We start from the raw sequence: 26,783 nt of genomic DNA on the forward strand, positions 1-26,783 counted from the left end.
TTCGGCGGGGGAGCGTTCTTGGAAAATGAGGACCTGGGCTTGTATTATTTTCAGGGCAAATATTTCAACAATTCTCCCCTTTGGAGAACGAAAGAGAAGGGCCCATAAACCGTCAACTTTCGCGACGCTCCCTCGCTCTAGGCTCCAAAGAGCGCGGCGTGGAGGCTAAGAACTACATTTCCCAGAATGCATTGAACCTGACCCGGAAGTTTCAATTCGGCTCTGGACCAGAGATTTGCAGTGAATGAAAATATATTGTAACACAACTTATTGTTCACGGCACATGACTTCTTGCCTCTGAGGGAGTCATTTTTCAGAAAGAGCGGCTTTTTGAGGCCCCAGAACGAATTCCCGGGCTTCGAGAGGCGGAAGAGTAGCTCTCTGGGTCAGAAGGCGGAGGTCAAAGGGCCGAATTGGCGGGAGAATGTGTTTGCGTTCCACGATCTCAGGCTGCGGTGGCTTCTTAAGGTTCATTGCCCCCGGTGAAGGGTGTTGGGGGTTGATGATGGAAGGGTAGTGGCCGAAAGGGAGGAGGGGTCGCCAGAACAGCGCGTTCCGAGGAGCCGTGGAAGTAGCCGAGCGGCTTAGGCTGTAGAAATTGAAGAGCCTTGCAATACCTGCACCGCCCCCAAACTGCTTCTTTGGGTCTCAAGTCTTCGGATCCACGTCACACTTCTAGGTACTCTTTCCCACGCCACATCCTGCGTCTCCAGCACCTACCTTTCCCCCTTCTTATACATCATATTCACTGTGCTGCACCCCAGCTTATAGCTTAGTATTGTAATTCATTTCCAAAAACCTGTTATTTGTCCATCCAAACCCGACACCTCACAAGCCTGCAGCTCCTGCTCACGCTCTCTGGGCATCCCGGCTGCCCTATCCTATGAATAGAGCTGGGATGACCTGTGGGCTCAGGAGACTAGAATGCCAGTCAACTATTTGGGGCTGTCAGGAAGTCACAGGATAATATTTTGACCATCTACTACAGGCATCTTATTTATTTAAAATGGGAATATTTTTTCTGAAAATGGGAATTATTTTTACTATGTGAAACTTAATACAGAGAATATTATATCTATACCTTTACCCCACATTGACTATTGACATTATGATCTATTTGCTTCCTCGTGTTTAAAAAAGATAAAACAAACCCAGCCAGTGTAGTTCAGTGAGTTAGCATTGACCTATGAACCAGGAGGTCACTGTTCAAGGCATATGCCTGTTGATGGGCTTGATCCGGGCGTGCAGGAGGCAGCCTATCTATGATTTTCTTTCATCGTTGATGTTTTTATCTCTCTCTCCCTCTCCCTTCCTCTCTGAAATGAATAAAAATACATTTTAGCTCTGGCCGGTTTGGCTCAGTGGATAGAGCCTTGACCTGCGAACGGAAGGGTCCCAGGTTCCATTCCTATTAAGGGCACATGCCAGGATTATGGGCTTGACCCCCAGTGTGGGGCGTGCAGGAGGCAGCTGATCAATGATTCTCTCATCATTGACGTTTCTATCTCTCTTTCCCTCTCCCTTCCTCCCTGAAATCAATAAAAATATATTTTTTAAAAAGATAATACAGAGAAAAATTGAACTTATCTGTCTTCTACTCTCATACCCATTACTCTTTCATCCTTCCCAGAAGCAACTAGTATAATTAGCTGTGTATTCTCTCAGTCCATTTTTTAAAAAGTGTATGTACAAACTATAAATATTGTATTTAACTTTTTAAATGAACATAAGTGCTATTTTCTGTGTATCATTTGTAATTCTTTCACTCTAATTTTTGAGGTCTGTCCATATTTCTGTATATTTACATCCTAGTATTCCTTTTAACTGTCAAATAGTATTCAATTGCATGATATATAACATTTCACTTATTCACTAAAGTTTTATGATTTTTGCTATTAGAAACATTGTATGTGTCTTTTTGTGCACATGTGAGTCCCTCTAGAGCTGCACTGTTCAAATAAGTTAAATACTGGAAATGTAGCTTGTCAGAATTAAGATGTGCTGGAGGTGTTTATGAGGGCCTATTTCCCCACATTATTACCAATCCTTTATATTATAAACATTTTTTTTTTTTTCAGTCTTAAAGGACAGTTATTTGCAATGTCCTTATTACTAGGGAAGCCAAGATCTGTTAGTATGGATTTTTGGTCATTCAGATTTCATCTTAAATGAATTGTATGTTTATATCTTTTCTCCAGTTTTCTTTTGAACTGCTTGCCCTTTTCTTATTGATTTGTAGTACTTAAGAATATATATTCTCAATACTATCCAACTTTATGTATTGCAAATATCTTCTTTCAGTCAGTCATTTGTATTTCAGCCTTGTTTGTGTTACCTTAAAGTATTTTTAATGTTTCTATTTTTGATCCATTTGAGTATAATTTTTAAAATATATTACAAGATAGGGATCTTCTTTTATTTTTCTTCACATGGTGAACCAGTTTTCTGAAGACCATTTATTAATTTATCTTTTATCAGACAGAATCATGATTCTACTCTCTTACAATCAACTAAACAGGTTGCAAATTCCCATTTATGTATATGAGTCTATTTCTGGTATCTACATGCTTGTTTCTATAGATAATACATTTTAATTAAAGAAGTGGGGTTCAACTCCTTTAATCTTTCTAGAACTGTCTTAGCAACTTGTGGCCCTTTATTGATTAATGAGTTTGTCATGTTTGCCAGAAACTTCTGCCAAAATTCTGACTTGAATTATATTGACTTGTTAATTACTCTTTTCAGTGGTTATTTGTTTCAGCACCTCTCTGAGTTGTGGGAGATGATGAACATGCCAAAAATCCATATCCTCAAAGAGCTCACTAATTAGTGGGGAGACAGAGTAAACAAGCCATTGACCAAAACAAAACAAGAGCAACAGCGCAAATGCTGGGGCAAGGAGGCTAGAAAGTACTTAATCCTTGGATAACTACAGGCAATTAGATAGACAGTGATCTTCATGAAAAAGACTGTATATGCCTTATTCACCTCTGTGTATGCAGCACCTAGTACATAACCTGGTATCTACCAGAAAGCCCCTAAAATATTAACTAAATGAAATATCCAACATTGACAGCTTCAGGGTCTCTAAACCTACAGTGTAGTTAGTTTTGGGGCTGGCTAGGTCAGACATCAGTATGTTGGTGATGAGAAATGATTGCATTTTCACATCAAATCATAAATGTATACTTGGAATTTTCTCCAAAACAGAGATCATATCTTACTTATTTTTATATTTCCAATATCTAGCATAGAATAGGAAAATTTGTTGAATGTACCGTGAGTCCCTATTATAGGAATAATCAGCTCTAATTAATCCGGAGGCCCAGAAAGCTAACTCAGGACTCACCCTGCATTCTTCTCTTTTTGAAGCCTTGGCGCCATATTGAATGTGACCTGTGAGGAATGCTTGACCTTTAGATGCCCTTCGCTAAGAGTTGGTTACTGCCCCACTCTGAGCATTCCATGACTACTGGCCCTTTGGAGCTCAATTTTTATGGTCATTAATTTAACAGATATTTGCTAATCTGGAACTGTAAGTTTCTTCCTCTGACATTGAGGATATAGAAGTGGATCAGATGTGAACCCTGTCCTCCAAGAGCTTACAGTTGGTCAAGGGACATAAGACATATATTCAGATAATTGTAATGTACAGAATTGAGAGGATGGAGTTGTCACCTAGAGCTGGTTGGGCAGCATGGAGGTGACATTTGAGCTTCAGAGATACATTCCATTTGACAAGTGGGAAAGGGAAAGAGCGTTCCAAGCAGAGGTGATAGCATGAGCAAAATCTTGGAGGTAAGAAAAACATTTGGTGGGAAGGAGGCAAGAAGACCACTGTGGCCAGGAGTATAGCGGGTCGTGGACCTATATTCAGGGGCCAGCTGGGCAACAAGCATGAGTTAAAAGGGCAGGGGATAAATATTTGGAGAGAGATCCACTATAGACAGAGAACTTTAAAACACCTCTGGCCAAGGAATTGTTGCACCTAGGTGATGGATGCATGAGAGAGCATTATACTAATCTGTATGTTTTTGCATACATTAAACATTTTCCATAAAAAGTTTAGCAAAAGACATAAGTACAAATACCCATATGAACTTTTAAGATAAAATAAAGAAAATCCTTAGATGAAAGGAATAGGAGATGAAGCAGGAAATGTAGATATCTACATTGTAGATGTTTGAGGGGCCAACCTGAACTAATATTTATTAAGTACCTACCATGTAGCAAGGGATCCACATACATCAGCAAGCCATTGAAGATTTCTAAGTGACTTAATGCAAAGCTAAATTAGGAAGATGTATTTTATGGGAAGAAAACAACAACTAAAAGACAATTGCATCATATATTTAGTTGAACATTTGTTGCACATCTTTACTATGTGCCAGACTCTAGGGATATAAAGATGAACGATTTAAGGCACAGTCCATGCCCTTGGGAGCTCACCTACATAAAAATCCAACGTTAACATATCAATATATCTTTTGTACTTGCTGCTCTGTTGCCCTGTGGTTGCATTCCAATTGTTTCCGTTTGTTGGAATCTCATCAGTTGGTGCAGATCTGGTCCCTGCCCCCCACCATGGTAGTCATGGTAACCCGGAACAGTCTGGCTGCTGCAAATAACTACTGTTGCCAGAGAAACAGCCATGGCTAGTTTATTTTTCCTTTGCTCTCTTCTTCAGGAGTAGTATTCTCTCTCTTCTGGAAGCTGACGGGACCAAAATGTAGACAGTGCCAAAGTGGTGACAGAAGAAATCTCAGGAGAAAGCATTTTTACCTTGTCCTGGGGACAGCTGCTGGGCCTACCATGGCTCCTGTGAAGATTAGCCACGTGGTATCATTTTCCTCTCAGGTATATTAATTAACAGGCATGGCTTTTTCTTGGTGACTGAACAGAGTGGGGGGGGGGCGGAATGGAGGACTTGGCTCCACTTTCAGGAAACACGCAATCTAATAGGAGACACATTGTCCCTTCTGTGGGAGTCCAGAGTGGAAGTGGGGGAACATAGCTCTCGCCCTCAGGTTGTTCCCAGAGCAATGCCGGACACATAAAAGAAGTGGTCCCAGGAATTCAGGGTAAAGAAAGAAACCACCTCAGATTCCACCCTTAGTCTGGAGGGAACTGGCAAAGCTATAGGATCAAAGTCTGTACCAGGGTTCCCAGAAGGGAAGTTTAGTCACTCTGGCATTGAGAGCAGACCAGGACACTCAATATCGTCCCTGACCTGTGGGAATATCAGCACCATCAGCAAAGGTGATCTTGGCCTTCTCCCTAAAAGTCCACTTTCAGGAAATCCCGATTATCCTGATTACAGCTAGATGCCAGGACCCAGCACCAATCCACTGTGTTGATTAAGGACTTCCCTCCCTTTCCTCTACTGTCATTTCTCTATCCATTTACCCATCTTCCCTGCTCTTCCCCTTCTGTTATCCTAGTCTTTCTCAGGGGGTGCTGTTGACATTTTGGGTCAGATAAGCCTGCATTTTACAGCAGTATCATCTGCATGGTGGAGTATTTAGCCTCCAGGGCCTCTCGACCCTAATGACATACTACTTCCTGGTCATTATGACAGTCATAGGCATCTCTACACATTTCAGAAAGACCCCTAGAGTGTCTTTAGGAACTACTGTATCAACTCCTAAGTGAAATAGAATGAAAGTTACCTTTATCCTGCTTACCTTATATGGTCTGCCTAAATAGTTTTCTTCACATTGTCAGCCTTATAACATGCTAGAGAGAGAATCACTGATTGGCTGCCTCTTGCACGCCCCCTCCTGGGGATGGAGCCTGCAACCCCGGCATATGCCCTTGACCAGAATCAAACCTGGGGCCCTTGAGTTCACAGGCTGATGCTCTATCCACTGAGCCAAGCCAGCCGGCTAGGGCTCCTCAAGAGAGCATTACCTATCTTCTTCTTCTTTTTTTAAAAATATATTTTATTGATTTTTTACAGAGAGGAAGGGAGAGGGAAAGAGAAAGAAACATCAATGATGACAGAGAATCATTGATCGGCTGCCTCCTACACGCCCTACACTGGGGATTGAGCCCGCAACCTGGGCATGTGCATGTGCCCCAGTTGGGAATCAAACTGTGACCTCCGGGTTCATAGGTCAATGCTCAACCACTGAGCCACGCCCACCGGGCTGGGTATCTTCTAATATTGTGGTTTCCAACTGTACTCTGTGGGGACCCACTTCTAGAAGTTGAAGGGAGAAGGGACAAGTATATCTCTAGGCCCCCAAACTGTACATTAACCAGAGGTGTGCTTTTTATTTGTTGAAAACACACACACACTTTGGTGTAAGACTTCAGTTAAAAGGAAGGGTTTTATTGCTAAAACAAAAAACAAGATTGACGACCATGAATCTAGTCTTTCCACTTTACTTATGATGAAGAAATTTAGATCCAAAGAGAGTAAGTAGTTTGCTCAAGGCCTACCCACCAAAAAATATCTGACTTTGGGTTAGAACTGAAAATTTCTATCTCAGTATTGCTATTTCAGCCTTTGAATGAATCACTTTATTTCTAACCATCAGTTGTAAACTTTGATACAAATCTTTGCCTTTCCCCCTAGCCGGTTTTGTTCAGTAGTTAGAGTGTCAGCCCCCGGACCGAAGAGTGGTGGGTTCAATTTCCAGTCAAGGGCACGTACCTGGGTTGCAGGTTCGATCCCCAGCCTGGTGGGGGCACATATGGGAGGCAATCAATCAGTGTGTCTCTCTCACATTGCTGTTTTTCTCTTTCTCCTTCTCTCTCTCTTCCCCTTCCTCCTTTCCACTCTCTCTAAAAAGTCAATGGAAAAAATATCCCTGGAGTGAGGAGGATTGACGACAACAACAACAAAAATACTTTTTAGAGCTGCTGTAGGTTCACAGCAAAATTGAAACGAAAGTAAAGAGATTTCTCATATGCACCCTGCCCCCAAATATGCATAGCCTCCAGCATTATCAACATTCCTCCACCAGAGTGGTGTTTGTCCCAGCTGATAAACCTACATCATTATCACCCAAAGTCCAACGTTTACCTTAGAGTTCACTATTGATGTTGTGCATTCTATGGGTTTTGCCAAATGTATAACGTTCCCATCATCAGAGTGCAGGCATGGTTACGTCGCCATCTCCCATTTACAGTATTTATTTTTTAAAAAGTTCCGTCATTTTGACGTATGTACACATGTGCTTTATGTTTTTTATTATTTATTTACCACAAGTAAAGGTCAGGAATTGTTATCTTTCTTTCAAATTTTTTTTACTGTTTCACTTCATTACTGCTGTGTATGTGCTCCATGTGAGTGACGTAGGTGCTTATGTAGGTGGGTTCCGACTGACAGTGAAAATCGTGTTACATCGCACCATAGGAACGGATCTCCGACTTAACCCAAGGACCTACTGTATCACACAGAGTAGTCTTACTGCCCTAAAAACTCTGTGCTCTTATTTTATCCCTCCACCTCCCCTAACCCTTATCAAGCACTGATCTTTTTACTCTCCATGATTTTGCCTTTTCCAGAATGTTAAATAGTTGAACTCATATAAAGCATGCAGCCTTTTGATATTGGCTTCGCTCTCACATTGATGTGGGGTTTTTCTCTCTCTCACTTCCTCTCTCTAAAATAAATGAACACATCCTCAGGTGAGTACTTAAAAAATAAAAATAAATGAAGCCCAGTCGGAATGGCTCAGTTGGTTGAGCCTACATCCTGTGCACCAAAGGGCTGGCCGTGCGAGTCACTGTCAGGCTCAGTCCCTGATTGGAGCAGGTGCAAAAGGCAACCAATCAATATTTCTCTTTCTCACTCATATTCATTCTCTCTCTCTCTCTCTCTCTCTCTCTCTCTCTCTCTCTCTCTCTCTCTCCCTCCTCCCCCCCCCCCCCCCATGTCCTCAGGTGAAGATTAGAAAAAAGAAAAAATAGTATAGTGTGGTAGTTAAGAGCTCTGGATTCAGAAACCTGGGAGTTCTGACTTGGATTGGTTATTTGGTCTTTGGCCGTGAGTAAATTTCTGAACCCAAGCTTCAGTTTATTGATCTGTTACCTATAAAGCAATAATAGCAACCACCTAAAGTTGTTCTGAGGATTACATGAGGTGGTCTGGTAAATGACAAAGAGGTAAACAGTGTCTGTAAATCCCGTGGTAGGTGATGCTACGTTCCTATGGACTCCTGTCTCATGCCTTTCCTGTCATGTCAGGATGCCTGGAAAGGTTTGGGAGTCTAGGAACCCCTTATTCATGGGCACCCTTTGTTCCCTTGGGCTCAGGAAGGTTCCTGATACTCTCCTCTCTCTGACTTAGGATCCCAAGTATCCTGTGGAGAACTTGCTGAACCCAGACAGACAGAGGGGACCTTGGCTCAATTGCCCTCAGGACAAGAGTGGGCAACTGAAAGTAGAACTGCAGCTGGAAAGGGCAGTGCCCATTGGTTACATCGATGTGGGTGAGTGCATGCTCTGGGGCCTAGGAGCCCCTGCGGGAGAACATAGGAGTAACATTACCCTCCAAATGCTCCACCAAAATGTCTCAGTTCGGGCTGGCTGATCAGCCTTAACTGGTGTGAAAGGGAGATGTGGCCCTTGCCTTTGGGGCAGGTATGTGGTGTTGGCAAGAACTCTAAGGATTTCATTCACATAGAATTGAATGTGAATGGCACTCCTTGAATTAAGCAACATACCTCCCCTGCTTTAATCTGAGTGGTCTGGGTGAAACCTTAGGATATTGACATAATTAAATAGAACAAGTAGAATTTATACTCTTCTAAATATCAATGTCAAGAGTATGCTGGGGATGAACTGTGCTGGTTAATTCAGGAAGGCTTCATAGGAGTTTATGGGTTGAAAAGGTTGGCCTTAGCATTCTCTGGAATAGAGAGATGACAAAACCATTGATCTCAGCTCTGTCAGGACAGAGAGATGTCAGGCTCCCTAGCAAGGATTAATTTATTTTTTATTCTTTTTTTAATTTTTATTTATTTTTTTAGGGAGAGTGAGAAAGGGAGCTGGAGGGAGGGAGAGGGAGAGAGAGAGAGAGATCAATTTGTTGTTTCACTTATTTATGCATTTATTGGTTGATTCTTGTATGTGCCCTGACCGTGGATCAAACCTACAACTTTGGTGTATCGGGATGACACTAACCAACTGAGCTACCTGGCCAGAGCCTCCCTAGCAAGGATTTAAGAGAGACAAGAGTTTGGCACTGCCTGCCAGAGCCAGAGGACAGGGAAACAGTGGGTGTCTTCAGTCAGGGGAAGGCTTCTTTCTGGCTGAGAGGAACATGGTGAACCTACCTTCACAATGTCATTCAGTGGGGCTGAGGTCTCATTTCACTTCAGTTACTGGCTCATTGTGTCGCTTGGCCTTTCTGGGCTTCCAGTTAGCTATGGAATGGAGAAATGTCCTCTTCCCACCTGATTCCCTTGTGGACAGTCAGGGGAGCCTTCATCCTATAACCCTTATCCTTCTCTCAACGTTTTGTCCCCAGGTAACTGCGGCTGTGCTTTCCTGCAAATTGATGTGGGCCGATCTTCCTGGTCCCTGGACAGACCTTTTGTCACCCTGCTCCCTGCAACCATGCTAATGTCCCTAGCTGATTCAAAGCAGGGGAAAAACCGCTCAGGGGTCCGCATGTTTAAAGATGGTAAGGAGGGCAAAAGCAGAAATGGGAGAAACTCGGGGAAAGAGACAGATTATGCGAAAAGGCTGCAGTACAGTAGAGGGCCGTAAGAGTTGGTAGGCATATATTGTGGGAGGGAACCTCTGCAGGGGTTAGTTATATCTGTTGGGGGGACAGGGATTAATTAATGAGTGAACAACCATGCAGTATGTTTGTCAGTGAGTTCTCCATGATGAGAAAACATGATCCCTTGGGGTATTTATGAGCTATGATTTATATTTACACTCAACATGATTCCGTGAAGCCTGATGTAGAACACACATTTGTGACTAGTGTACTTTTGTTTGTATAAATGTGTGAATGTAGGATGAATGTTTACATAAGTGATAGGAGACTATATGATAGTTATAGTTATGCAGCCTAAAGTGTTTCCTGAGTTCTGTTCTATGCAGATCTCTGCGTTCACTGGGCACCACATGAGATCTGAACTCCTGGCCTCTGGGGACTTAGGATTTGTCTGTGTTTAAATAGGAGGTGTTTGTAATATGAAGGAAGAATGATAAGAGAGGGGCATACAAGGTGGAGGAGTTGAGGTCTTAATAGATAGTGCTGGGAATTGAAAGTGAGAAGGGTTTGTAGTACTGGTGTGTGACACTGTGAGTGCGTGCGTAGGGCATGGAGTGCTTGCGGGAGGCTGTGGTCTCATGGTCCAGGAAAGGTAGATGTAGATCCTCTAATCCAGTGAGCAAGTGGTCACCCCAGACCTCAACCCTACAGATACTTCCTGTTAAAATGAGGCATTGATAAGGTCCCTGGAGAAGTGCAGAATGCGGATGTAGCCATGCTGGGAATGGTGTGGACCTGTGACGGGGAGGAGTGATGGTGTCTGAGGGGACCCTGACTGGCCAGCTTGGCACTGCCAAACCCTGAGCACCGAGGCCTGAGGGGTCAGTTACCGATGACCTTCATTATTCCTTTCGTTGGAGTTTATATGGTCCCTGTCCTTTCTTTCCGCTCCTCGGTATTGACCTTTCTCCCTCCCATTCATTCGTTTCCTCTCCCCCTCATTTTCTTTTCCTGGAGATGACTTCCTGGCTCCAGCCTCAGGTGAATCATGGGATCGACTTCGCCTGACTTGCTCCCAACCCTTCACACGTCATCAGTCCTTTGGCCTGGCCTTCCTGCGTGTGTGCTCCTCTCTGGACTCCTTGGATAATCCTGTGGTGGATCCCTCAGCCCCTGTGAGCTCTGGGCTGAGCCAGGTATGTGCAGTGGTGGAGCAAGGACTTAATACTCTCCCATCCTTTCCGTTTCTGGTTAGGAAGCTGGTGCTTGATTGAGTTATACACACACCTATACACGCATACATTCAAATACAAACATAAATGGGCTCGCTACACTTTCTTAAAGGTAGGAGTGCACACCTTCCCTTTTACATGTGAAAGAATCAAGTGAGTGAGCCTTCAATATAGTGTACACAGAGCTGATGGGCCATTTGTTATTTAGCCATTAATAAATTCTTTTGGAATTCAAACTTAATCTTATACTTTATTTCTGGGTTCTTGGGGACTCTAGCGTTCATCAGACTTTCCCTTCTGAAACAACCAGGACTCACTACAGTCCCTCTGTCATGGTCGTTCCCTAACCCCCTACCTATTCTTAGGTACAGACGTGCTTTGCAATTTCATGTGTTCTCCTGCTTTCTCTCCCTGTACAATAAACACGTATGCCGCCTAATAGAAGCTATATAGGTTGCTGGCTCTCTATTAGTATCTAACCAATTTATCTCCCCTTTTCTCAGCAAGTTTTCTAATTTTTCTTTTTCTTCCTAAGCCTATTCTGACTCTTCCTTTTTTGTTGTTGTTTTTGTTAATCCTTACCCACGGATATTTTTCCCATTGCTTTTCAGAGAGAGTAGAAGGGAGGGAGGAAGGGGGAGAAAGAGGGAGAGAGAAACATCGATGTGAGAGAGACAATTGGTTGTCTCCAACACATGCCCTGACCAAGGCTGAGATCGAACCTGCAACCTAGGCACTTGGCCAGGAATCAAACCCGCAACCCCTCACTGCCCAGGCAGACGCTCCAACCACTAAGCAACACCGGCCAGGGTTGACTCCTCCTTTCTTATCAATGATGTCTCCATTTATCTTTCCAAGCCAGTACCCTCTACTGTAATTGACTCACAAACAAATATGAAGATATAATCACACAAAGCTAGAATCATAAAACTCTAGAGATGGAAAATTACTTAGAGATCATCAAGTCCTCTCCACCTCATTTTACATCTCAGATAGGGAAACTTACATATTCAAATTCACACAGCACATCAAAATAGAGTAAAGACCAGAAATCAGATCCTCCTATCATTTTTTTTTTTTTTTTTTTTTTTTTTTTTTTTTTTTTTTTTTTTTTTTTTTTTTTTTGCTTTATTTTATTTATTTATTTATTTATTTTTTAAATTAAATCTTTATTGTTCAGATTATTACATTTGTTCCTCTTTTTTTTCCCCCCATAACTCCCCTCCTCCCAGTTCCCGCCCCACCCTCCGCCCTCACTCCCCACCCACTGTCCTCATCCATAGGTGCACGATTTTTGTCCAGTCTCTTCCCGCATCTCCCACACCCCTTTCCCCCCCAGGAATAGTCAGTCCATTCCCTTTCTATGTCCCTGATTCTATTATAATCAACAGTTTATTCTGTTCATCAGATTATTTATTCACTTGATTCTTAGATTCACTTGTTGATAGATGCATATTTGTTGTTCATAATTTGTATCTTTACCTTTTTCTTCCTCTTCCTCTTCCTCTTCTTAAAGGATACCTTTCAGCATTTCATATAATCCTGGTTTGGTGGTGATGAACTCCTTTAGCTTTTCCTTATCTGTGAAGCTCTTTATCTGACCTTCAATTCTGAATGATAGCTTTGCTGGATAAAGTAATCTTGGTTGTAGGTTCTTGGTATTCATCACTTTGAATATTTCTTGCCACTCCCTTCTGGCCTGCAAAGTTTCTGTTGAGAAATCAGCTGACAGTCGTATGGGTATTCCCTTGTAGGTAACTGAGTTTCTTTCTCTTGCTGTTTTTAAGATTCTCTCTTTATCTTTTGCTCTTGGCATTTTAATTATGATGTGTCTTGGTGTGGTCCTCTTTGGATTCCTTTTGTTTGGGGTTCTCCGCGCTTCTTGGACCTGTAAGTCCATTTCTTTCACCAGGTGGGGGAAGTTTTCTGTCATTATTTCTTCAAATAGGTTTTCAATATCTTGCTCTCTCTCATCTTCTGGCACCCCTATAATTCTGATGTTGGTACGCTTGAAGCTGTCCCAGAGGCTCCTTACACTATCCTCGCATTTTTGGATTCTTTTTTCATTTTGCTTTTCCGGTTGGGTGTTTTTTGCTTCCTCGCATTTCAAATCATTGACTTGATTCTTGCGCTCCTCTGGTCTGCTGTCGGGAGTCTGTATAATATTCGTTATTTCAGTCCGTGTATGCTTAATTTCTAGTTGGTTCCCCAATATAAGATCGAGGGTCTCATTAGTTTTCTTGTAGATCTCATTAAGTTTATCGACGGCTTCTAAACAGTTCTTGAGAGACCTTAAAAGTGTGGTTCTGAACTCTATATCTTCCATTGACAATTTTGTCCTGTTTCTTTGTCTCCGCATTTTGTTATGCTTCCTTGGTGCACCCCCTAGTGGTCTTTGTTCACAGTCTTATAGTTAAATCTTGATTGTTGTAGCTAATTCCAGGGAGGGTTTGACCTCCAGGCCAAGTGGCTATGAGAATCAGCTGTGTCAGCAGTGAGAGAACTTCTGTCCTCTAGGGAGGTGCTAATCTGGCGTTTGCCTGAGGCTATCCGGCAAATGCCTGTGTGCAGGGCTTGGGCGGGGCGGGTCGCACAGGATCAACAGGGTGGGCCGGAGAGAGCAGTTATGGCGGCTCTCAGTCCTGTCCCCAGGGGCTCTGCCTCTCTGAGTCCCAGCACCCGCTGCAAAGCTCAGAGAGAAAGCTGCACTCGCTCTGACCGAAGCCAGACAGTCCCGCTTCTCCCGTTTGAGTCTGGGTCCCTAAAGACTCGCCCGGATCTGGAGCTCAGAGTCTGTGACTCCCTCCCGATTGAAAACGCCAACCGCGCCCTCCGCCGCCAGCCCGCTCCGCGCACTCCGCACCTCAGAATTTGACTTCAGCACTGCGCCTCCTCTGAGTGTCCGTATGCGTTTCTCTTTCCTCCTAGTTGTAGGACTTCCACTCAGGCAGCGTTCCTGTGGTTCTGGGTGATGTCCCTTCCGTTTTTTGGTTTCACTTTTGAAGTAGTTGTTCAAAGCAGCAAACTCCAGCGTTAACCTATGCCGCCATCTTGGTTCTCTCCTAGAATGTCGATCCTCCTATCATTTACACCACAGTACTTCTATGCACACCGTAGATTTTTAGACACTTCAAACATTGGACATAACCAAAAGAACTTCAGTTCCCAGGAGTGAACCTCACAAGTGTCACCCCTATTGAGGTTACTGAGAAAAAGAAGAGACTGGGCATTGGGAAGAGAAAAGGGAGTTAGAGCAGACAGAGGAGGAGTAGATGCTCTTGTACAGCCACGGGAGAGACTCACAGAGCTGAGACAAGGAAAGCTCCGTCTGAGATTTACTCTTCCATTGAGGAAAGGGATAAAAATGCAAAAGGCCAGTGGAAGCAGTTCAGTGTGCTCGCCAGGTCCCCATGTCTCAGTGCGGGGAGCTGACGTGAATGGAGCTAGAGCTATTCAATCAAGTGGAAGCTCTGTGAGATTAGGAACCTGTTTGTCTTGTTTCATAATGCATTCCTGGCAGCTGGAACAAAGTAGGCTTTGAGAGTATGTGTTCATTATGTAAATAACCTTTCAGAGGGGAGTTGTAGATAGGGTCATCATAAAAGTTGTCATCCAAACTGAGACCAAAAAAGAGTGCTATTAATAATTATACTGAGCCCAGCTGGCGTGGCTCAGTGGTTGAGCATCGATCTTTGAACCAGGAGGTCACGGTTCAATTCCTGGTCTGGGCACATGCCCGGATTGTGAGCTCAATCCCCAGTGTAGTGCGTGCAGGAGGCAGCCGGCCAATGATTCTCTCGCATTATTGATGTTTTTTTATCTCTCTCTCCCTCTCCCTTCCTCTCTGAAATCAATAAAAATATTTTTAAATAATAATTATTATTATACTGAGGCAACAGACATAATAGGCATGACTTCCCAGGCAAACCAGGATAGACAGTCTCCCTAATTACAGGATAAATAAAGACTTCATAGAGTCTTTTCCATTTTGGCCATCTAAATTACGCTGCACCTGTGCTGGCTCTGTGGCTTAGCTGGTTAAAGCGCCTGTCCTAGTAAATTACTCTGCACCTTTAGAACCAAGGTGGGATCAAGGAGGAAAGGAGTCAGCAACTCCAGGGCCATCATGTCAGAAAGGCATTGAAAGTCAGTGGTGGAATGAAACATGTTTCAGGTACCTCAGTGAGACCACAGGGAAAGGAGGTCCTGAAACATTTCTACAAGAGAGGATTGATACAGGGTAACAAATGAATGGCACTCAGTTTTACATGTGTGACCTCTAAAGTGCCATAGGCTTTTTTTTTTTTTTTAAAGTATCATTCCAATGGTAAGGTACAGTGAAAGCAAAAGGGCTTTTAATCCTGTGGAATAGGGTCTTTTATAATCACCAATTTTCCAGTAAGGAAAACAGAAGCCAGAGAAGTTTAGTGGGATGTCCCAGGTCACACTGCTAAATAAATCTTGGAGTGGATTTGAACCCAGGCCACCTGGCTCCACGTAGCCTGTGCTGGAGAGCTCATTTCCTAATGATTAATCGCATGTAGAGTTAAAGTTAAATAACCATCCCTACACATCCAGCTAGTTACCCTGTATAGTATTCACTCTAAAATTTATGAGACATGGTAAGGAAAAAAGAAAAATCTTGGTAAAGTAAACAAAGTATTTCAAAATTAATGCAAGGTCCAAGATGAGGTTGCAAATTAATTTCCAATTAGAAAATATTAAACAATGAATGTGAATAAAAATACTATTTCTCAAACTTGCATAATGAGGCTAAGGCCATGCTTTACAAGGAAGGCATTTACCTTTAAAAGAATCTGTGATGGAAGAATCAGAGCTGAAGCCCAGCTGGTGTTGATCAGTGGACTGATCATCGTCCCATGCACTAAGAGCTTTCCAGGTCTATTCCCTGTTGGGCACACGCCTGGGCTCAATCGCCAGTAGGGGGCATGCCGGAGGCAGCCAATTGATGATGTTTCTCATCAATGTTTCTATTTCTCCCTCTCCCTTCCTTTCTCTCTAGAAAATTTTCAATAGAAGTATATATTTTTTTAAAAAAAAAGAATCAGGGGACAAGAACCAAGATGGCGGCATAGGTTAACGCTGGAGTTTGCTGCTTTGAACAACTACTTCAAAAGTGAAACCAAAAAACGGAAGGGACATCACCCAGAACCACAGGAACGCTGCCTGAGTGGAAGTCCTACAACTAGGAGGAAAGAGAAACGCATACGGACACTCAGAGGAGGCGCAGTGCTGAAGTCAAATTCTGAGGTGCGGAGTGCGTGGAGCGGGCTGGCGGCGGAGGGCGCGGTTGGCGTTTTCAATCGGGAGGGAGTCGCAGACTCTGAGCTCCAGATCCGGGCGAGTCTTTAGGGACCCAGACTCAAACGGCAGAAGCGGGACTGTCTGGCTTCGGTCAAGCGAGTGCAGCTTTCTCTCTGAGCTTTGCTGGGACTCAGAGAGGCAGAGCCCCTGGGGACAGGACTGAGAGCCGCCATAACTGCTCTCTCCGGCCCACCCTGTTGATCCTGTGCGACCCGCCCCGCCCAAGCCCTGCACACAGGCATTTGCCGGATAGCCTCAGGCAAACGCCAGATTAGCACCTCCCTAGAGGACAGAAGTTCTCTCACTGCTGACACAGCTGATTCTCATAGCCACTTGGCCTGGAGGTCAAACCCTCCCTGGAATTAGCTACAACAATCAAGATTTAACTATAAGACTGTGAACAAAGACCACTAGGGGGTGCACCAAGGAAGCATAACAAAATGCGGAGACAAAGAAACAGGACAAAATTGTCAATGGAAGATATAGAGTTCAGAACCACACTTTTAAGGTCTCTCAAGAACTGTTTAGAAGCCATCGATAAACTTAATGAGATCTACAAGAAAACTAATAAGACCCTCGATCTTATATTGGGGAACCAACTAGAAATTAAGCATACACGGACTGAAATAACGAATATTATACAGACTCCCGACAGCAGACCAGAGGAGCGCAAGAATCAAGTCAATGATTTGAAATGCGAGGAAGCAAAAAACACCCAACCGGAAAAGCAAAATGAAAAAAGAATCCAAAAATGCGAGGATAGTGTAAGGAGCCTCTGGGACAGCTTCAAGCGTACCAACATCAGAATTATAGGGGTGCCAGAAGATGAGAGAGAGCAAGATATTGAAAACCTATTTGAAGAAATAATGACAGAAAACTTCCCCCACCTGGTGAAAGAAATGGACTTACAGGTCCAAGAAGCGCGGAGAACCCCAAACAAAAGGAATCCAAAGAGGACCACACCAAGACACATCATAATTAAAATGCCAAGAGCAAAAGATAAAGAGAGAATCTTAAAAACAGCAAGAGAAAGAAACTCAGTTACCTACAAGGGAATACCCATACGACTGTCAGCTGATTTCTCAACAGAAACTTTGCAGGCCAGAAGGGAGTGGCAAGAAATATTCAAAGTGATGAATACCAAGAACCTACAACCAAGATTACTTTATCCAGCAAAGCTATCATTCAGAATTGAAGGTCAGATAAAGAGCTTCACAGATAAGGAAAAGCTAAAGGAGTTCATCACCACCAAACCAGGATTATATGAAATGCTGAAAGGTATCCTTTAAGAAGGGGAAGAGGAAGAAAAAGGTAAAGATACAAATTATGAACAACAAATATGCATCTATCAACAAGTGAATCTAAGAATCAAGTGAATAAATAATCTGATGAACAGAATAAACTGTTGATTATAATAGAATCAGGGACATAGAAAGGGAATGGACTGACTATTCCTGGGGGGGAAAGGGGTGTGGGAGATGCGGGAAGAGACTGGACAAAAATCGTGCACCTATGGATGAGGACAGTGGGTGGGGAGTGAGGGCGGAGGGTGGGGCGGGAACTGGGAGGAGGGGAGTTATGGGGGGGAAAAAAAGAGGAACAAATGTAATAATCTGAACAATAAAGATTTAATTAAAAAAAAAAAAAAAAAAAAAAAGAATCAGGGCTGAATATTAAAGGAAAAAATGTTTAATTTTTTAAATTCAAGGAAATTTGGAAAAATAAAAAAGGAAATAGCCACAGATGAATCAACACAGATAAATTGCATTTTGGCAAAGAATTAAGAAATTGTAGCATTCCACATAAATAAAATCTATGTAGAAATGATCTACTGTGTGATTATTACACATAGACATTCCTGGAGTTTGAAGGAGAGAGGTTTATAAAATGCCTGTGATAGATATAGATATAGTGGCTAATGCTAGAAAGAGACATGTCATGTATCTATTACCCATATACTATATATATATATCTTTTTATAGATGGCTAGAAATTGGTAGGTTTTTTTTTAGCTTCAAGTAAATAATTGTTCACAAAATAAATCATAATGGATATTAAACAATATTATTAAACAGTATTTAGAAGAGAAAAGTGATAAAAATGTCCCCAAATAGTTCAAAACAGAACTACTTTAAAATTAAAGAAATATGTGTGTATAATTTTTCTCGCATAGATATGTATAGAGATGAGTGATTTGAGTTTTGTACCTAGATGAATCAATTTTATATAGATACAAATTTATATATATATACACACACATATATATAGACAAATTTGTGTGTGTGTGTATATATAGATATATAGATATATATCTATATATATATACTTTCAAAAGTTTGCACATGATATCGATCCCATAGTCCCTTTTTCCCAACAGCTCGTATTCTTTTATCTGGGTCTTTTAGGACCATGACAAAACCCTTAGCATTGGGGTAAAAAGTATACAAAATCACCGCATCTCACATCTCAGAGCTGGAAGAATGTGTGCACACACAAGCAAAGGTGCCCTGTACAAGTTACAGCAGATACGTTCACTCACTAAGCTGAATCCTCAGGTTTGGTAGCAGCGTCCCCTGGTGGTGAATGTATGTATTTCATATTTCTCCATTTTCTTTTCAGGACTCTTCTAATGCTTCGGAGTCTAGTCCCAGCCCCTGGATGGCTAATCCTTCTATCCGGAGGACATTCTTCCCAGATCCCCAAACGTATGTAGCTGCCATAACGGAGGTCTCCCAGCCACTTTTCAGTTCTTTCTCCTGGGAAAGAAAAACTACCAGGTTGCTCACAAGCACGCAAGCCCCACCTGGGTTCCCCCTATTAATCACGTACTCCAGGCCTGTGCCCCACCTGGGTTCCCCCTATTAATCACGTACTCCAGGCCTATATCTATCTATCAAACTGGCTTTCTTGGTTAGATGCCACTGACTTGGGTGAGCAAAATAGTCTCTGTTCTGAGTGACACCAAGTACTCTGTTTCCCTGCAGGAGCACTAAGGAAATTTCAGACCTTAGGAATATCTTAGAGCAGCTGCAGCCGGGGACTTTGGGGCGTTCAGCCCGCATGGTGCTTTCAGCTGCCCGCAGGGCATCTCCAGCCAGCGTGGCCAGCCCAAAAAACAGCCCTTCAGGACCAGGTCCCAGTCATCCAGACAGTGCAGGTAAGGCCTCAGGACCTGCCTTTGGCTCCTTGTTCTCCCTAGCACCATCCCTTTCTCCTTGAATCCACCACTGCTCTTCAGGGAAGGCTCACCAATGGGACTTCGTGTGGGAGAAAAGACAATTGTCAGTGTCTTAATACCAGAAGAAAAGCAAAATATAGTAAACTAGAGGCCTGTTGACCTGGCCTGCGCCCTCTCACAATCCAGGACCCCCTCGGGGGATGTCGGACTACCAGTTTTGGCCTGATCCCCACAGGCCAGGCTGAGGGACCCCACCAGTGCACGGATCTGTGCACTGAGCCTTTAGTATGCATGTTAAGAACTTTGGTTTATCTCTTCCCGCCCTTCCCCCTCCCCACTTCCCTCTGAGATTCATCAGTCTGTTCCATGTTTCCATGCCTGTGTGTTGAGCTTGGCGGTCAGTGTGTGTCACAGCTACTGGTTGAAAGGTCAGACGGTCACTTGGGCTTTTATATATATAGATTGGTTGAGCGTTGTCGCATGCACCAAAAGGTCACTGGTTTGATTCCCTGTCAGGGCATATGCCTGGGTTGTGGGCTCATTCTCCAGTAGGAAGCATGCAGGAGGCAGCCTATCAATGTTTCCTTCTCTCTTTCCCTCTCTCTCTTTCCCTCTCCCTTCCTCTCTCTCTCTCTCTCTCTCTCTCTCAATCAATAAAACATATTTTAAGAAAAAGAAAGAAAAAAGGAGCACTAGCCTAGGAATCAGGAATCCTTATCTTTTGGGCCTCAGTTCCCTCATATTCAAAGTGAAGGAATTAAACCACATAGTATTTAGGCCTCTTGCAGTGTTAATGTTCTGTGATCATCTCAGGACAATTAAGTCAGGGTGATGGTTTGTGGAGCTTATTGGAGAAATAGAGTTGGGGAATAGTGTGCTTTTGTCACAGAGGAAGAAAACACTAAATATTTTAGAGTAACTTTATCCATTTGATGTTCACCACAAACTTAAGAAATAGATACTGTTGTACTCCTTTACAAAAGAAGCTGAGATTCAGAGAGGTAAAGTATTCTGAACCACACAGCTAATCAGCGTCAGAACAGGGATGTGGACCCCAGAGCTCCTTCTATTCTAGATAGCGAGAGAGAGAAAACAAGTAGAGTTCTCATTGAAAACCTCAGGTTCACCCATTGCTTCACTGGGGGAAAATTTTCTTAAGGAAATGGTTTATCATTCCAAGGAACTGAACAAATTAGTGAAATAATCAGTATATCACTTCATTGCAGAAATAGGGTACATTGGTTATCTGTTGTTGCATAACAAATTACCCCAAAAATTTAGTGACTTAACACAATATTTATTATCTCATAGTGTCTCATGGTTAGGATTCCAGGCGTGGCTTAACCAGTCCCTGGCTCTGGGTGTGTCACAAGGCTCACCTGCAAGGATCTGCTCCCTCACTCCCGACATTTCCTCATGGGCTGTTGGGCTGAGGCTTCCCTCAGTAGCATCTCACAGTATGGCCGCTGCTTCTCCAGAGGGAACAGAAAGAGAGTGCTAGCAAGAAAGCGGCCAGTCTTGTAACCTAATCACAGAAGTGACATCCCATCGCTTTTGCCAAATTCTGTTCATTACAAACGAGTTACCAGGTCCTGCCCACACTCTAGGGGAGGCATGAATACGAGGAGGCAGGGATCAACGGCAGTCACTCCAGAAGCTGCCTGCCACATTAAGAAGGATGTGTTTTATTTTAAGAGATGGAGAATGGAAGGAAACAAAACTTATTTGGGTACCCTACAGGCTGGGCACTGGAGCCGTGAAAGCACTTTGAAACATATTAAACGCTATACACAGTCGTTCATAAGTGCTGACTAACCAGACAGATGGCTGTTGCTGGGTTTTGTTATTACTCACTTGACACATTTATTGAACATCTCTGTGCAAGGCTCTGTGCGAGGTGCCAGGGGTATCACAGTAAATAAAACAGCAGTGCTCCTACCCTAATGGAGAGACACGTGTCCATGTCACACAGGAAACCTAAGGCTTAAAACTGTGAGAAGTGCTTCAAAGCCAACGCAGGATAGGATGACCAGATTCAGATTAGAGAACCCAGGGAGACTTCCTCACAGGAATTCGCATTTCCTCTAAGACTTAAAGAGTGAAAATTAGCCAGGAAAAGAGGATGGAAAGAATATTTTTAAAGAAGGAACATCATATGTGAAGGCCCTTTTGGTTTCTTTTTTTTTCTTTATTTTTTTATCCTCACTGGAGGAGTGAGGATTTTTTTTTTTTTTCATTGATTCTAGAGAGAATGGAGGAGAAAGGAGGGGGAGGAGGGGGATAGAGAGAGAGAGAGAGAGAAACGTTGATGTGACAGAGACACATGGATTGGTTGCCTCCACACATCAGACCTGCAATCCAGGTACCTGCTCTAGATCCCTTGACTAGGAATTGAACCCAAGACCCTCTGGTGTGCAGACCAATGTTCTAACTACTGAGCTGTGCTGGCCAGGGCTGAAGGTCGTTTTGTTAAAGAGCTAGACCAAATGAGCATTTCTCACACAGAGCCCAGACCAGAGGAGCAAAACTCAGAGAGTGATGTGGGCAAGACGAAGAGACAGAAAGTGCAAGCCCGCCGGTAAGTAGGTCAACCTGAAAGACCCATATCACCTCCCCAGACCTTTCTGCCCTTCACGTGTCCTTGTCCACATGTTGTCAGGCTTAGAGCTGGGCAAAGAGGTAGCCCTGTAGTGAACCAGAATTTGAAGCTGAGTACATTGTACTTGTTGGACTTCATTAAAATTTAAATATTTTTCTGCTTCAGTAGACACTCAAAAAAAATAAATAGATAACCCATAGAATATGTGAGAAAATATGTCCAAATCATACATTCGAGAAAGAACTTGTATCTAGAATATATAAAGAACCCTTACAACTCAACAATAAAAGAACCTAATTAAAATTTTTTAAATAGACAAAGGATCTGAATAGATTTTTCTCCAGAGAAGATGTACTGGATATATATATATACACACACACACACACATACATATACAGTCTGTGCGGATATAAAAATGGGGAGTGGCTACTAATGGGTTCAGAGTTCCTTTTGGGAGTGATAAAAATGTGAACTTCTATAGCTGTGGTGGTTACACATCTTTGTGAATATCCTAAGACCATCAAATGGTATACTTTAAAAGAATGAATTTTATGGGATATGGTAAAAATAATAAACCTAAAGCCAGTAATAGAAGCTCTATTCTCAGATTTTCAAAGATTAAATGACTTCCCTAAAGTCTGATTCATCAAGTGGGAAAGCCAGGACTCCAACTCAGGGCTTCTGGCTCCACACCAACTAGTCTACCTTTTTTTCACCCTAATTTAAGGTAAGGTTCCTTCAGCCCTTATGGCCTTTTGCAAATAGCTGGTCTTTAACTATTTTTCCTCACAGGCCTTTATCCAACTCAAACTCTCAACCAAACAGGAGGGGGAGAACAAAGGCAGGGCGGAGAGAACCCCACCGACTGCAGGCCCAAACTAGCAGCGTCCAGGAGAGTGGAGAGTGCCCCATTTGTGCAGGTAAGCTGCTTGGGCACAGGCGGTTGCTGAGGGACTGCGAGGCATCCCCTGAGGGCAGAACGGATCTGGGAATGCTGCCAGGAAACATTTGAACTTGGACTCCTAGCCTCTGTCTGCTGTGCAGTTACATACAAGTCTGTATTGGACACCTGCTCACATTGTGTTGGACAAGCTGCAGAAGGGACAGGGGCCATGTCCTCGAGGAGAAACATGGAACAAAACAATATAAAACACGATCGGATTTTTTTTCTCATTCTAATTGTTTCTGCTCATTAGGAGCCAATAGAATACTTGAAGACGTCTTTAAAAATAAAGCCAAAAGCCCTAACCGGTTTGGCTCAGTGGATAGAGCGTCAGCCTGCGGACTCAAGGGTCCCAGGTTTGATTCCAGCCAAGGGCATGTACCTTGGTTGCGGGCACATCCCCAGTAGGGGGTGTGCAAGAGGCAGCTGATCGATGTTTCTCTCTCATCAATGTTTCTAACTCTCTATCCTTCTCCCTCCTCTCTGTAAAAAATCAATAAAATATATTTTTACAAAAAAAAATTATTAAAGAGGGCATAGAATATCCTTTTTCCTCTGTGTCCAAATTCTACTTACTCTGAGTTCAAATGTTACTTATTTGCCAAGGCTTCTCCAATCTTCTCAGATAATCTCTTACAACTGAGCTCCTACAGCATTCTCCCATTCCCTTGGGCTTAGCACTTCTCACCTTCTTTGTATCGTAGCTACTTGTGTTCATAGCTTAGCTTTACCTCTAACTGCAGTCCATAAGGATGGGCCTGGGTTTAAATGCCTGGGCTCCTAGCACAACGTCAGGCACATAGTAGACACTTGATGAATGTTGAGTGGATTCATGATCGGATAGTGTCTCTATGTAAAATATTCAGTTCCTACAAAAACAGCTGCATTTTGACAGGCTGCGTGGGGTGTACTAGGAGCAGCCCCAATTTTGCTTACCTCTCTCCCTCCCCCTTAGGCTCCTTCAGCGTTGAGATTCTTCCCCAGCACGCTGCCACTTGTGGAGAGACCTCCCCACCTCACCTAGCCTCTCCCTCCTCATCACCACCTTCATCGCCATCTGTGCTGTGGGTGTCCTCCTCAGAGAGCTCATCACCCATGTCCTGGATCCAGTGCCCTATCTGCCAGCTGCAGTTCTCAGCAGGAGAAGTAGAAGAACATGCCAGCATGTGTGGGGAGGCCCCTCAGGCATGAGCCATGAGGTCCTATGGTTTTGGCCTCCTTGTCCTCTGTGACTGAAACTGGGGAGTGACAACTAAGAAGGACTGATGAGACCAAGCGTTCTCCTCCCCTCCACTCATTCCCTCAGGACTCTGCCTAATGGCACCTCTGAGCCCAGCCTGCCCCCGCTCCCAGTTGTCAAGGCTTCTGTCACCATGACACCTTATTTTCCCAAGGATGGAGTCATCCTTTTCCCCTTTGGAACTTCTGGGCTTTGGGACATAGTCCAGATATCTTCCCCTAGTGAGTGGTGTGCATCCTTGTGCCCATTTTCTGGAAAGGAAAACTGAGGCCCTGTGAAAAGAATTACTGCCTAATAAATAAGATCCTGTGGTGTACTGGGAAGGTGATATTTGAGCATGAGACTGACCTCCAGGATCCCATGAACTTAACTCTGTATGTTTTGTGGGTTCTATTTCTAGATATAATCAAGTAATCATGTGATTTTAAGCAAGTTCTTTATCTTGGGCCCAGAACTAACCCCCTCAACCATAATAAAACTCCTGTCCTGCTCACAGAGCTATCATAGGATTCAGATGGGTTAATGACTAAGGAAGGGTTCTGGGCTTTGACCTTGGGCAAACCCTTGTCCCCACCTGTACAATGAGGCAGTTGGACAAGAGGGTCTCTAAGCTCCCCTCCAGCTATGACTTTAAATTCTATTCCCACCTTTTTTGAGCAACTATGTCCTTTTACTCCTTTCCCAGAAGATTTCATGGTGTGGCACTAACAGTTCTGGTCTCCAAGTTACAAGGCTGAGGGGCAGCAGCTGGTTCTGGCAGAGGGAGGGCCTGGGCGGGGTTTTGAATGAACAGGAAAGAGGCAGCTGGACACAGTCAGGGGAGCAGACAGAACAGAAGTTGTCAGCTTCCTGCACTGTGTGCTCCAGCCACCTGAGTCAACTCCTATAAGGGAGTTCCAACCATGGAGTGAGACTTGCCTGGACCAGCGGGAACTATAGAACTATATACTCATTCTTCCCTTTCACCTGGGTGATTCCCGGGGATCCTTCAGAGCTTAGCTTGAATGCTTTTCAAAGAATCTCTCCCCAACTCCCAGACTAGGTCATAACATCTCATGCGGCTTCTTCATAGCACTTGCCACAATTAAAAATGTTGCTATAGCCCTAGCTGGTTTGGCTCAGTGGATGGAGCGTCAGCTTGCGGACTGAAGGGTCCCAGGTTCGATTCCAGTCAAGGGCACATGCCCGGGTTGCGGGCTCGATCCCCAGTGGGGGGCATGCAGGAGGCAGCCGATCAATGATTCTCTCTCATCATTGATATTTCTAGCTCCCTCTCCCTTTTCCTCTCTGAAATCAATAAAAATATATATTTTTTTAAAAATGTTGCTATAGCCCTAGCCAGTTTGGCTCAGTGGAGAGAGTGTCGGCCCCCGGACTGAAGGGTCCCGAGTTCAATTCCGGACAAGGGCACATACTTCAGTTGCAGGCTCAATCCCTGGCCCTGGTCTAGGCATGTGCAGAAGGCAACCAATCAATGTTTCTCTGTCTCTCCCCCTCCCTTCCATTCTCTCTAAAAGTCAATAGGAAAATATCCTAGAGTGAGGATTAACAAAATAAATTAACAATGAAAGAGATCTTTTTTAAAATGTTGCTATAATTAGTGTCCGTCTCACCCCCTATTCCCACCCTAGAACATAAGGTCCTGGAAGACAGGGACCGTGCTTGTCTTGTTCATGGCTGTACCCTTAGCATCTATGGCACTACTATGTGCTCAGTTAATACTGATTGAAAGAATGAAAGCTGGAGCTCAGAAATGGCAAATGTCGAGAGAAAACCAAGATGGCGGCATAGGTAAACACCAGAAATTGCTGCCTCGCACAACCACTTCAAAAATACAACTAAAAGACAAAACGGACATCATCCAGAACCACAGGAAGGCTGGCTGAGTGGAAATTCTACAACTAGAAGAAAAGAGAAAAGCACACTGAGACTCAGAGGAGGTGCGGAAGTGCAGACGTACAGAGGCACACGTGGAAAGGGCTGGCAACTGAGGACGCAGTTGTCTTTTTCAATCAGGAGGCTGTCTCAAGCTCCCGACTGCTCTGAACTCCAGTTACGGGCGAGTCTCTGCAGACCCAGACTCTTACGGGGAAAAACTGGACAGTCTGGCATCGGTTGGAACTCAAGGGCAGCTTTCTCTCAGAGGTGCTTGCAGTGATTACTGGGACACTGAGACCCGGGGCCTCTTACGGCAGGACTGAGGATCAGCCATAGCTGTTTGCTCCACCCTGTTGATTCCCTGAGACCCTGCCCCACCCAAGCTGTGCACAGAGGCTTTTGCATATGAATGCCCTGGCCCTTTGCAATCTGAAAACTACCTAACAAACTGCAGCTGGGCCAGACAGACCCAGAACTTCCAAGAGAAGGCCCAAGGCCCCACAGCAGCTTGCATTGCTTCACAGCTGGGCCTCATCTGGGTACCTCCAAATCCCAACGAAGAGGAACCTGCAGATCTCTCCATAGCTCCTGCTGGGTAGCCTCAGGCAGAGGCTAAATTAGCACCTCCTTAGATCCAAGAGCCCGTGTACCCAGTGGTCAGAGTGGGACCATCCAGATTACAACTCCTCAGATCCATAAGGGACACACT

At 43.8% G+C, this 26,783-nt stretch overlaps 1 protein-coding gene across 3 annotated transcripts; it reads left to right on the forward strand.

Moving 5' to 3' along the window:
• On the forward strand, positions 1 to 24,916 carry LOC118664712 (short transient receptor potential channel 2). Of its 3 annotated transcripts, none has more exons than XM_036325136.1 (10): positions 1 to 679; positions 4,688 to 4,857; positions 8,300 to 8,441; positions 9,482 to 9,637; positions 10,697 to 10,875; positions 18,856 to 18,941; positions 19,221 to 19,393; positions 21,920 to 21,992; positions 22,839 to 22,933; positions 23,912 to 24,916. In XM_036325136.1, exons 2-10 carry the CDS (start codon positions 4,813 to 4,815, stop codon positions 24,145 to 24,147), a joined length of 1,185 nt encoding a protein of 394 aa, XP_036181029.1. In that variant the 5' UTR covers positions 1 to 679; positions 4,688 to 4,812; the 3' UTR covers positions 24,148 to 24,916. The 3 variants fall into 3 exon arrangements, with proteins under 3 accessions (XP_036181029.1, XP_036181028.1, XP_036181027.1); XM_036325135.1 differs by having other exon boundaries at positions 3 to 679; positions 10,715 to 10,875; positions 22,806 to 22,933; positions 23,912 to 24,915; XM_036325134.1 differs by having other exon boundaries at positions 6 to 679; positions 22,806 to 22,933; positions 23,912 to 24,913.
• The last annotated feature ends 1,867 nt before the right edge of the window (positions 24,917 to 26,783 follow it).

Source organism: Myotis myotis, unplaced genomic scaffold (genome assembly GCF_014108235.1).
Source record: "Myotis myotis isolate mMyoMyo1 unplaced genomic scaffold, mMyoMyo1.p scaffold_m19_p_10, whole genome shotgun sequence".
Classification (NCBI taxonomy): domain Eukaryota; kingdom Metazoa; phylum Chordata; class Mammalia; order Chiroptera; family Vespertilionidae; genus Myotis; species Myotis myotis.

Bases quoted from the DNA above. Each gene is read 5' to 3' on its own strand.
- LOC118664712 (XM_036325134.1), top strand. From the start codon at position 4,813: ATGGCTCCTGTGAAGATTAGCCACGTGGTATCATTTTCCTCTCAG. The intron at 4,858-8,299 runs GTATATTAATTA...TCTCTGACTTAG, and splicing joins TGGTATCATTTTCCTCTCAG to GATCCCAAGTATCCTGTGGA. The intron at 10,876-18,855 runs GTATGTGCAGTG...TTTTCTTTTCAG, and splicing joins TGAGCTCTGGGCTGAGCCAG to GACTCTTCTAATGCTTCGGA.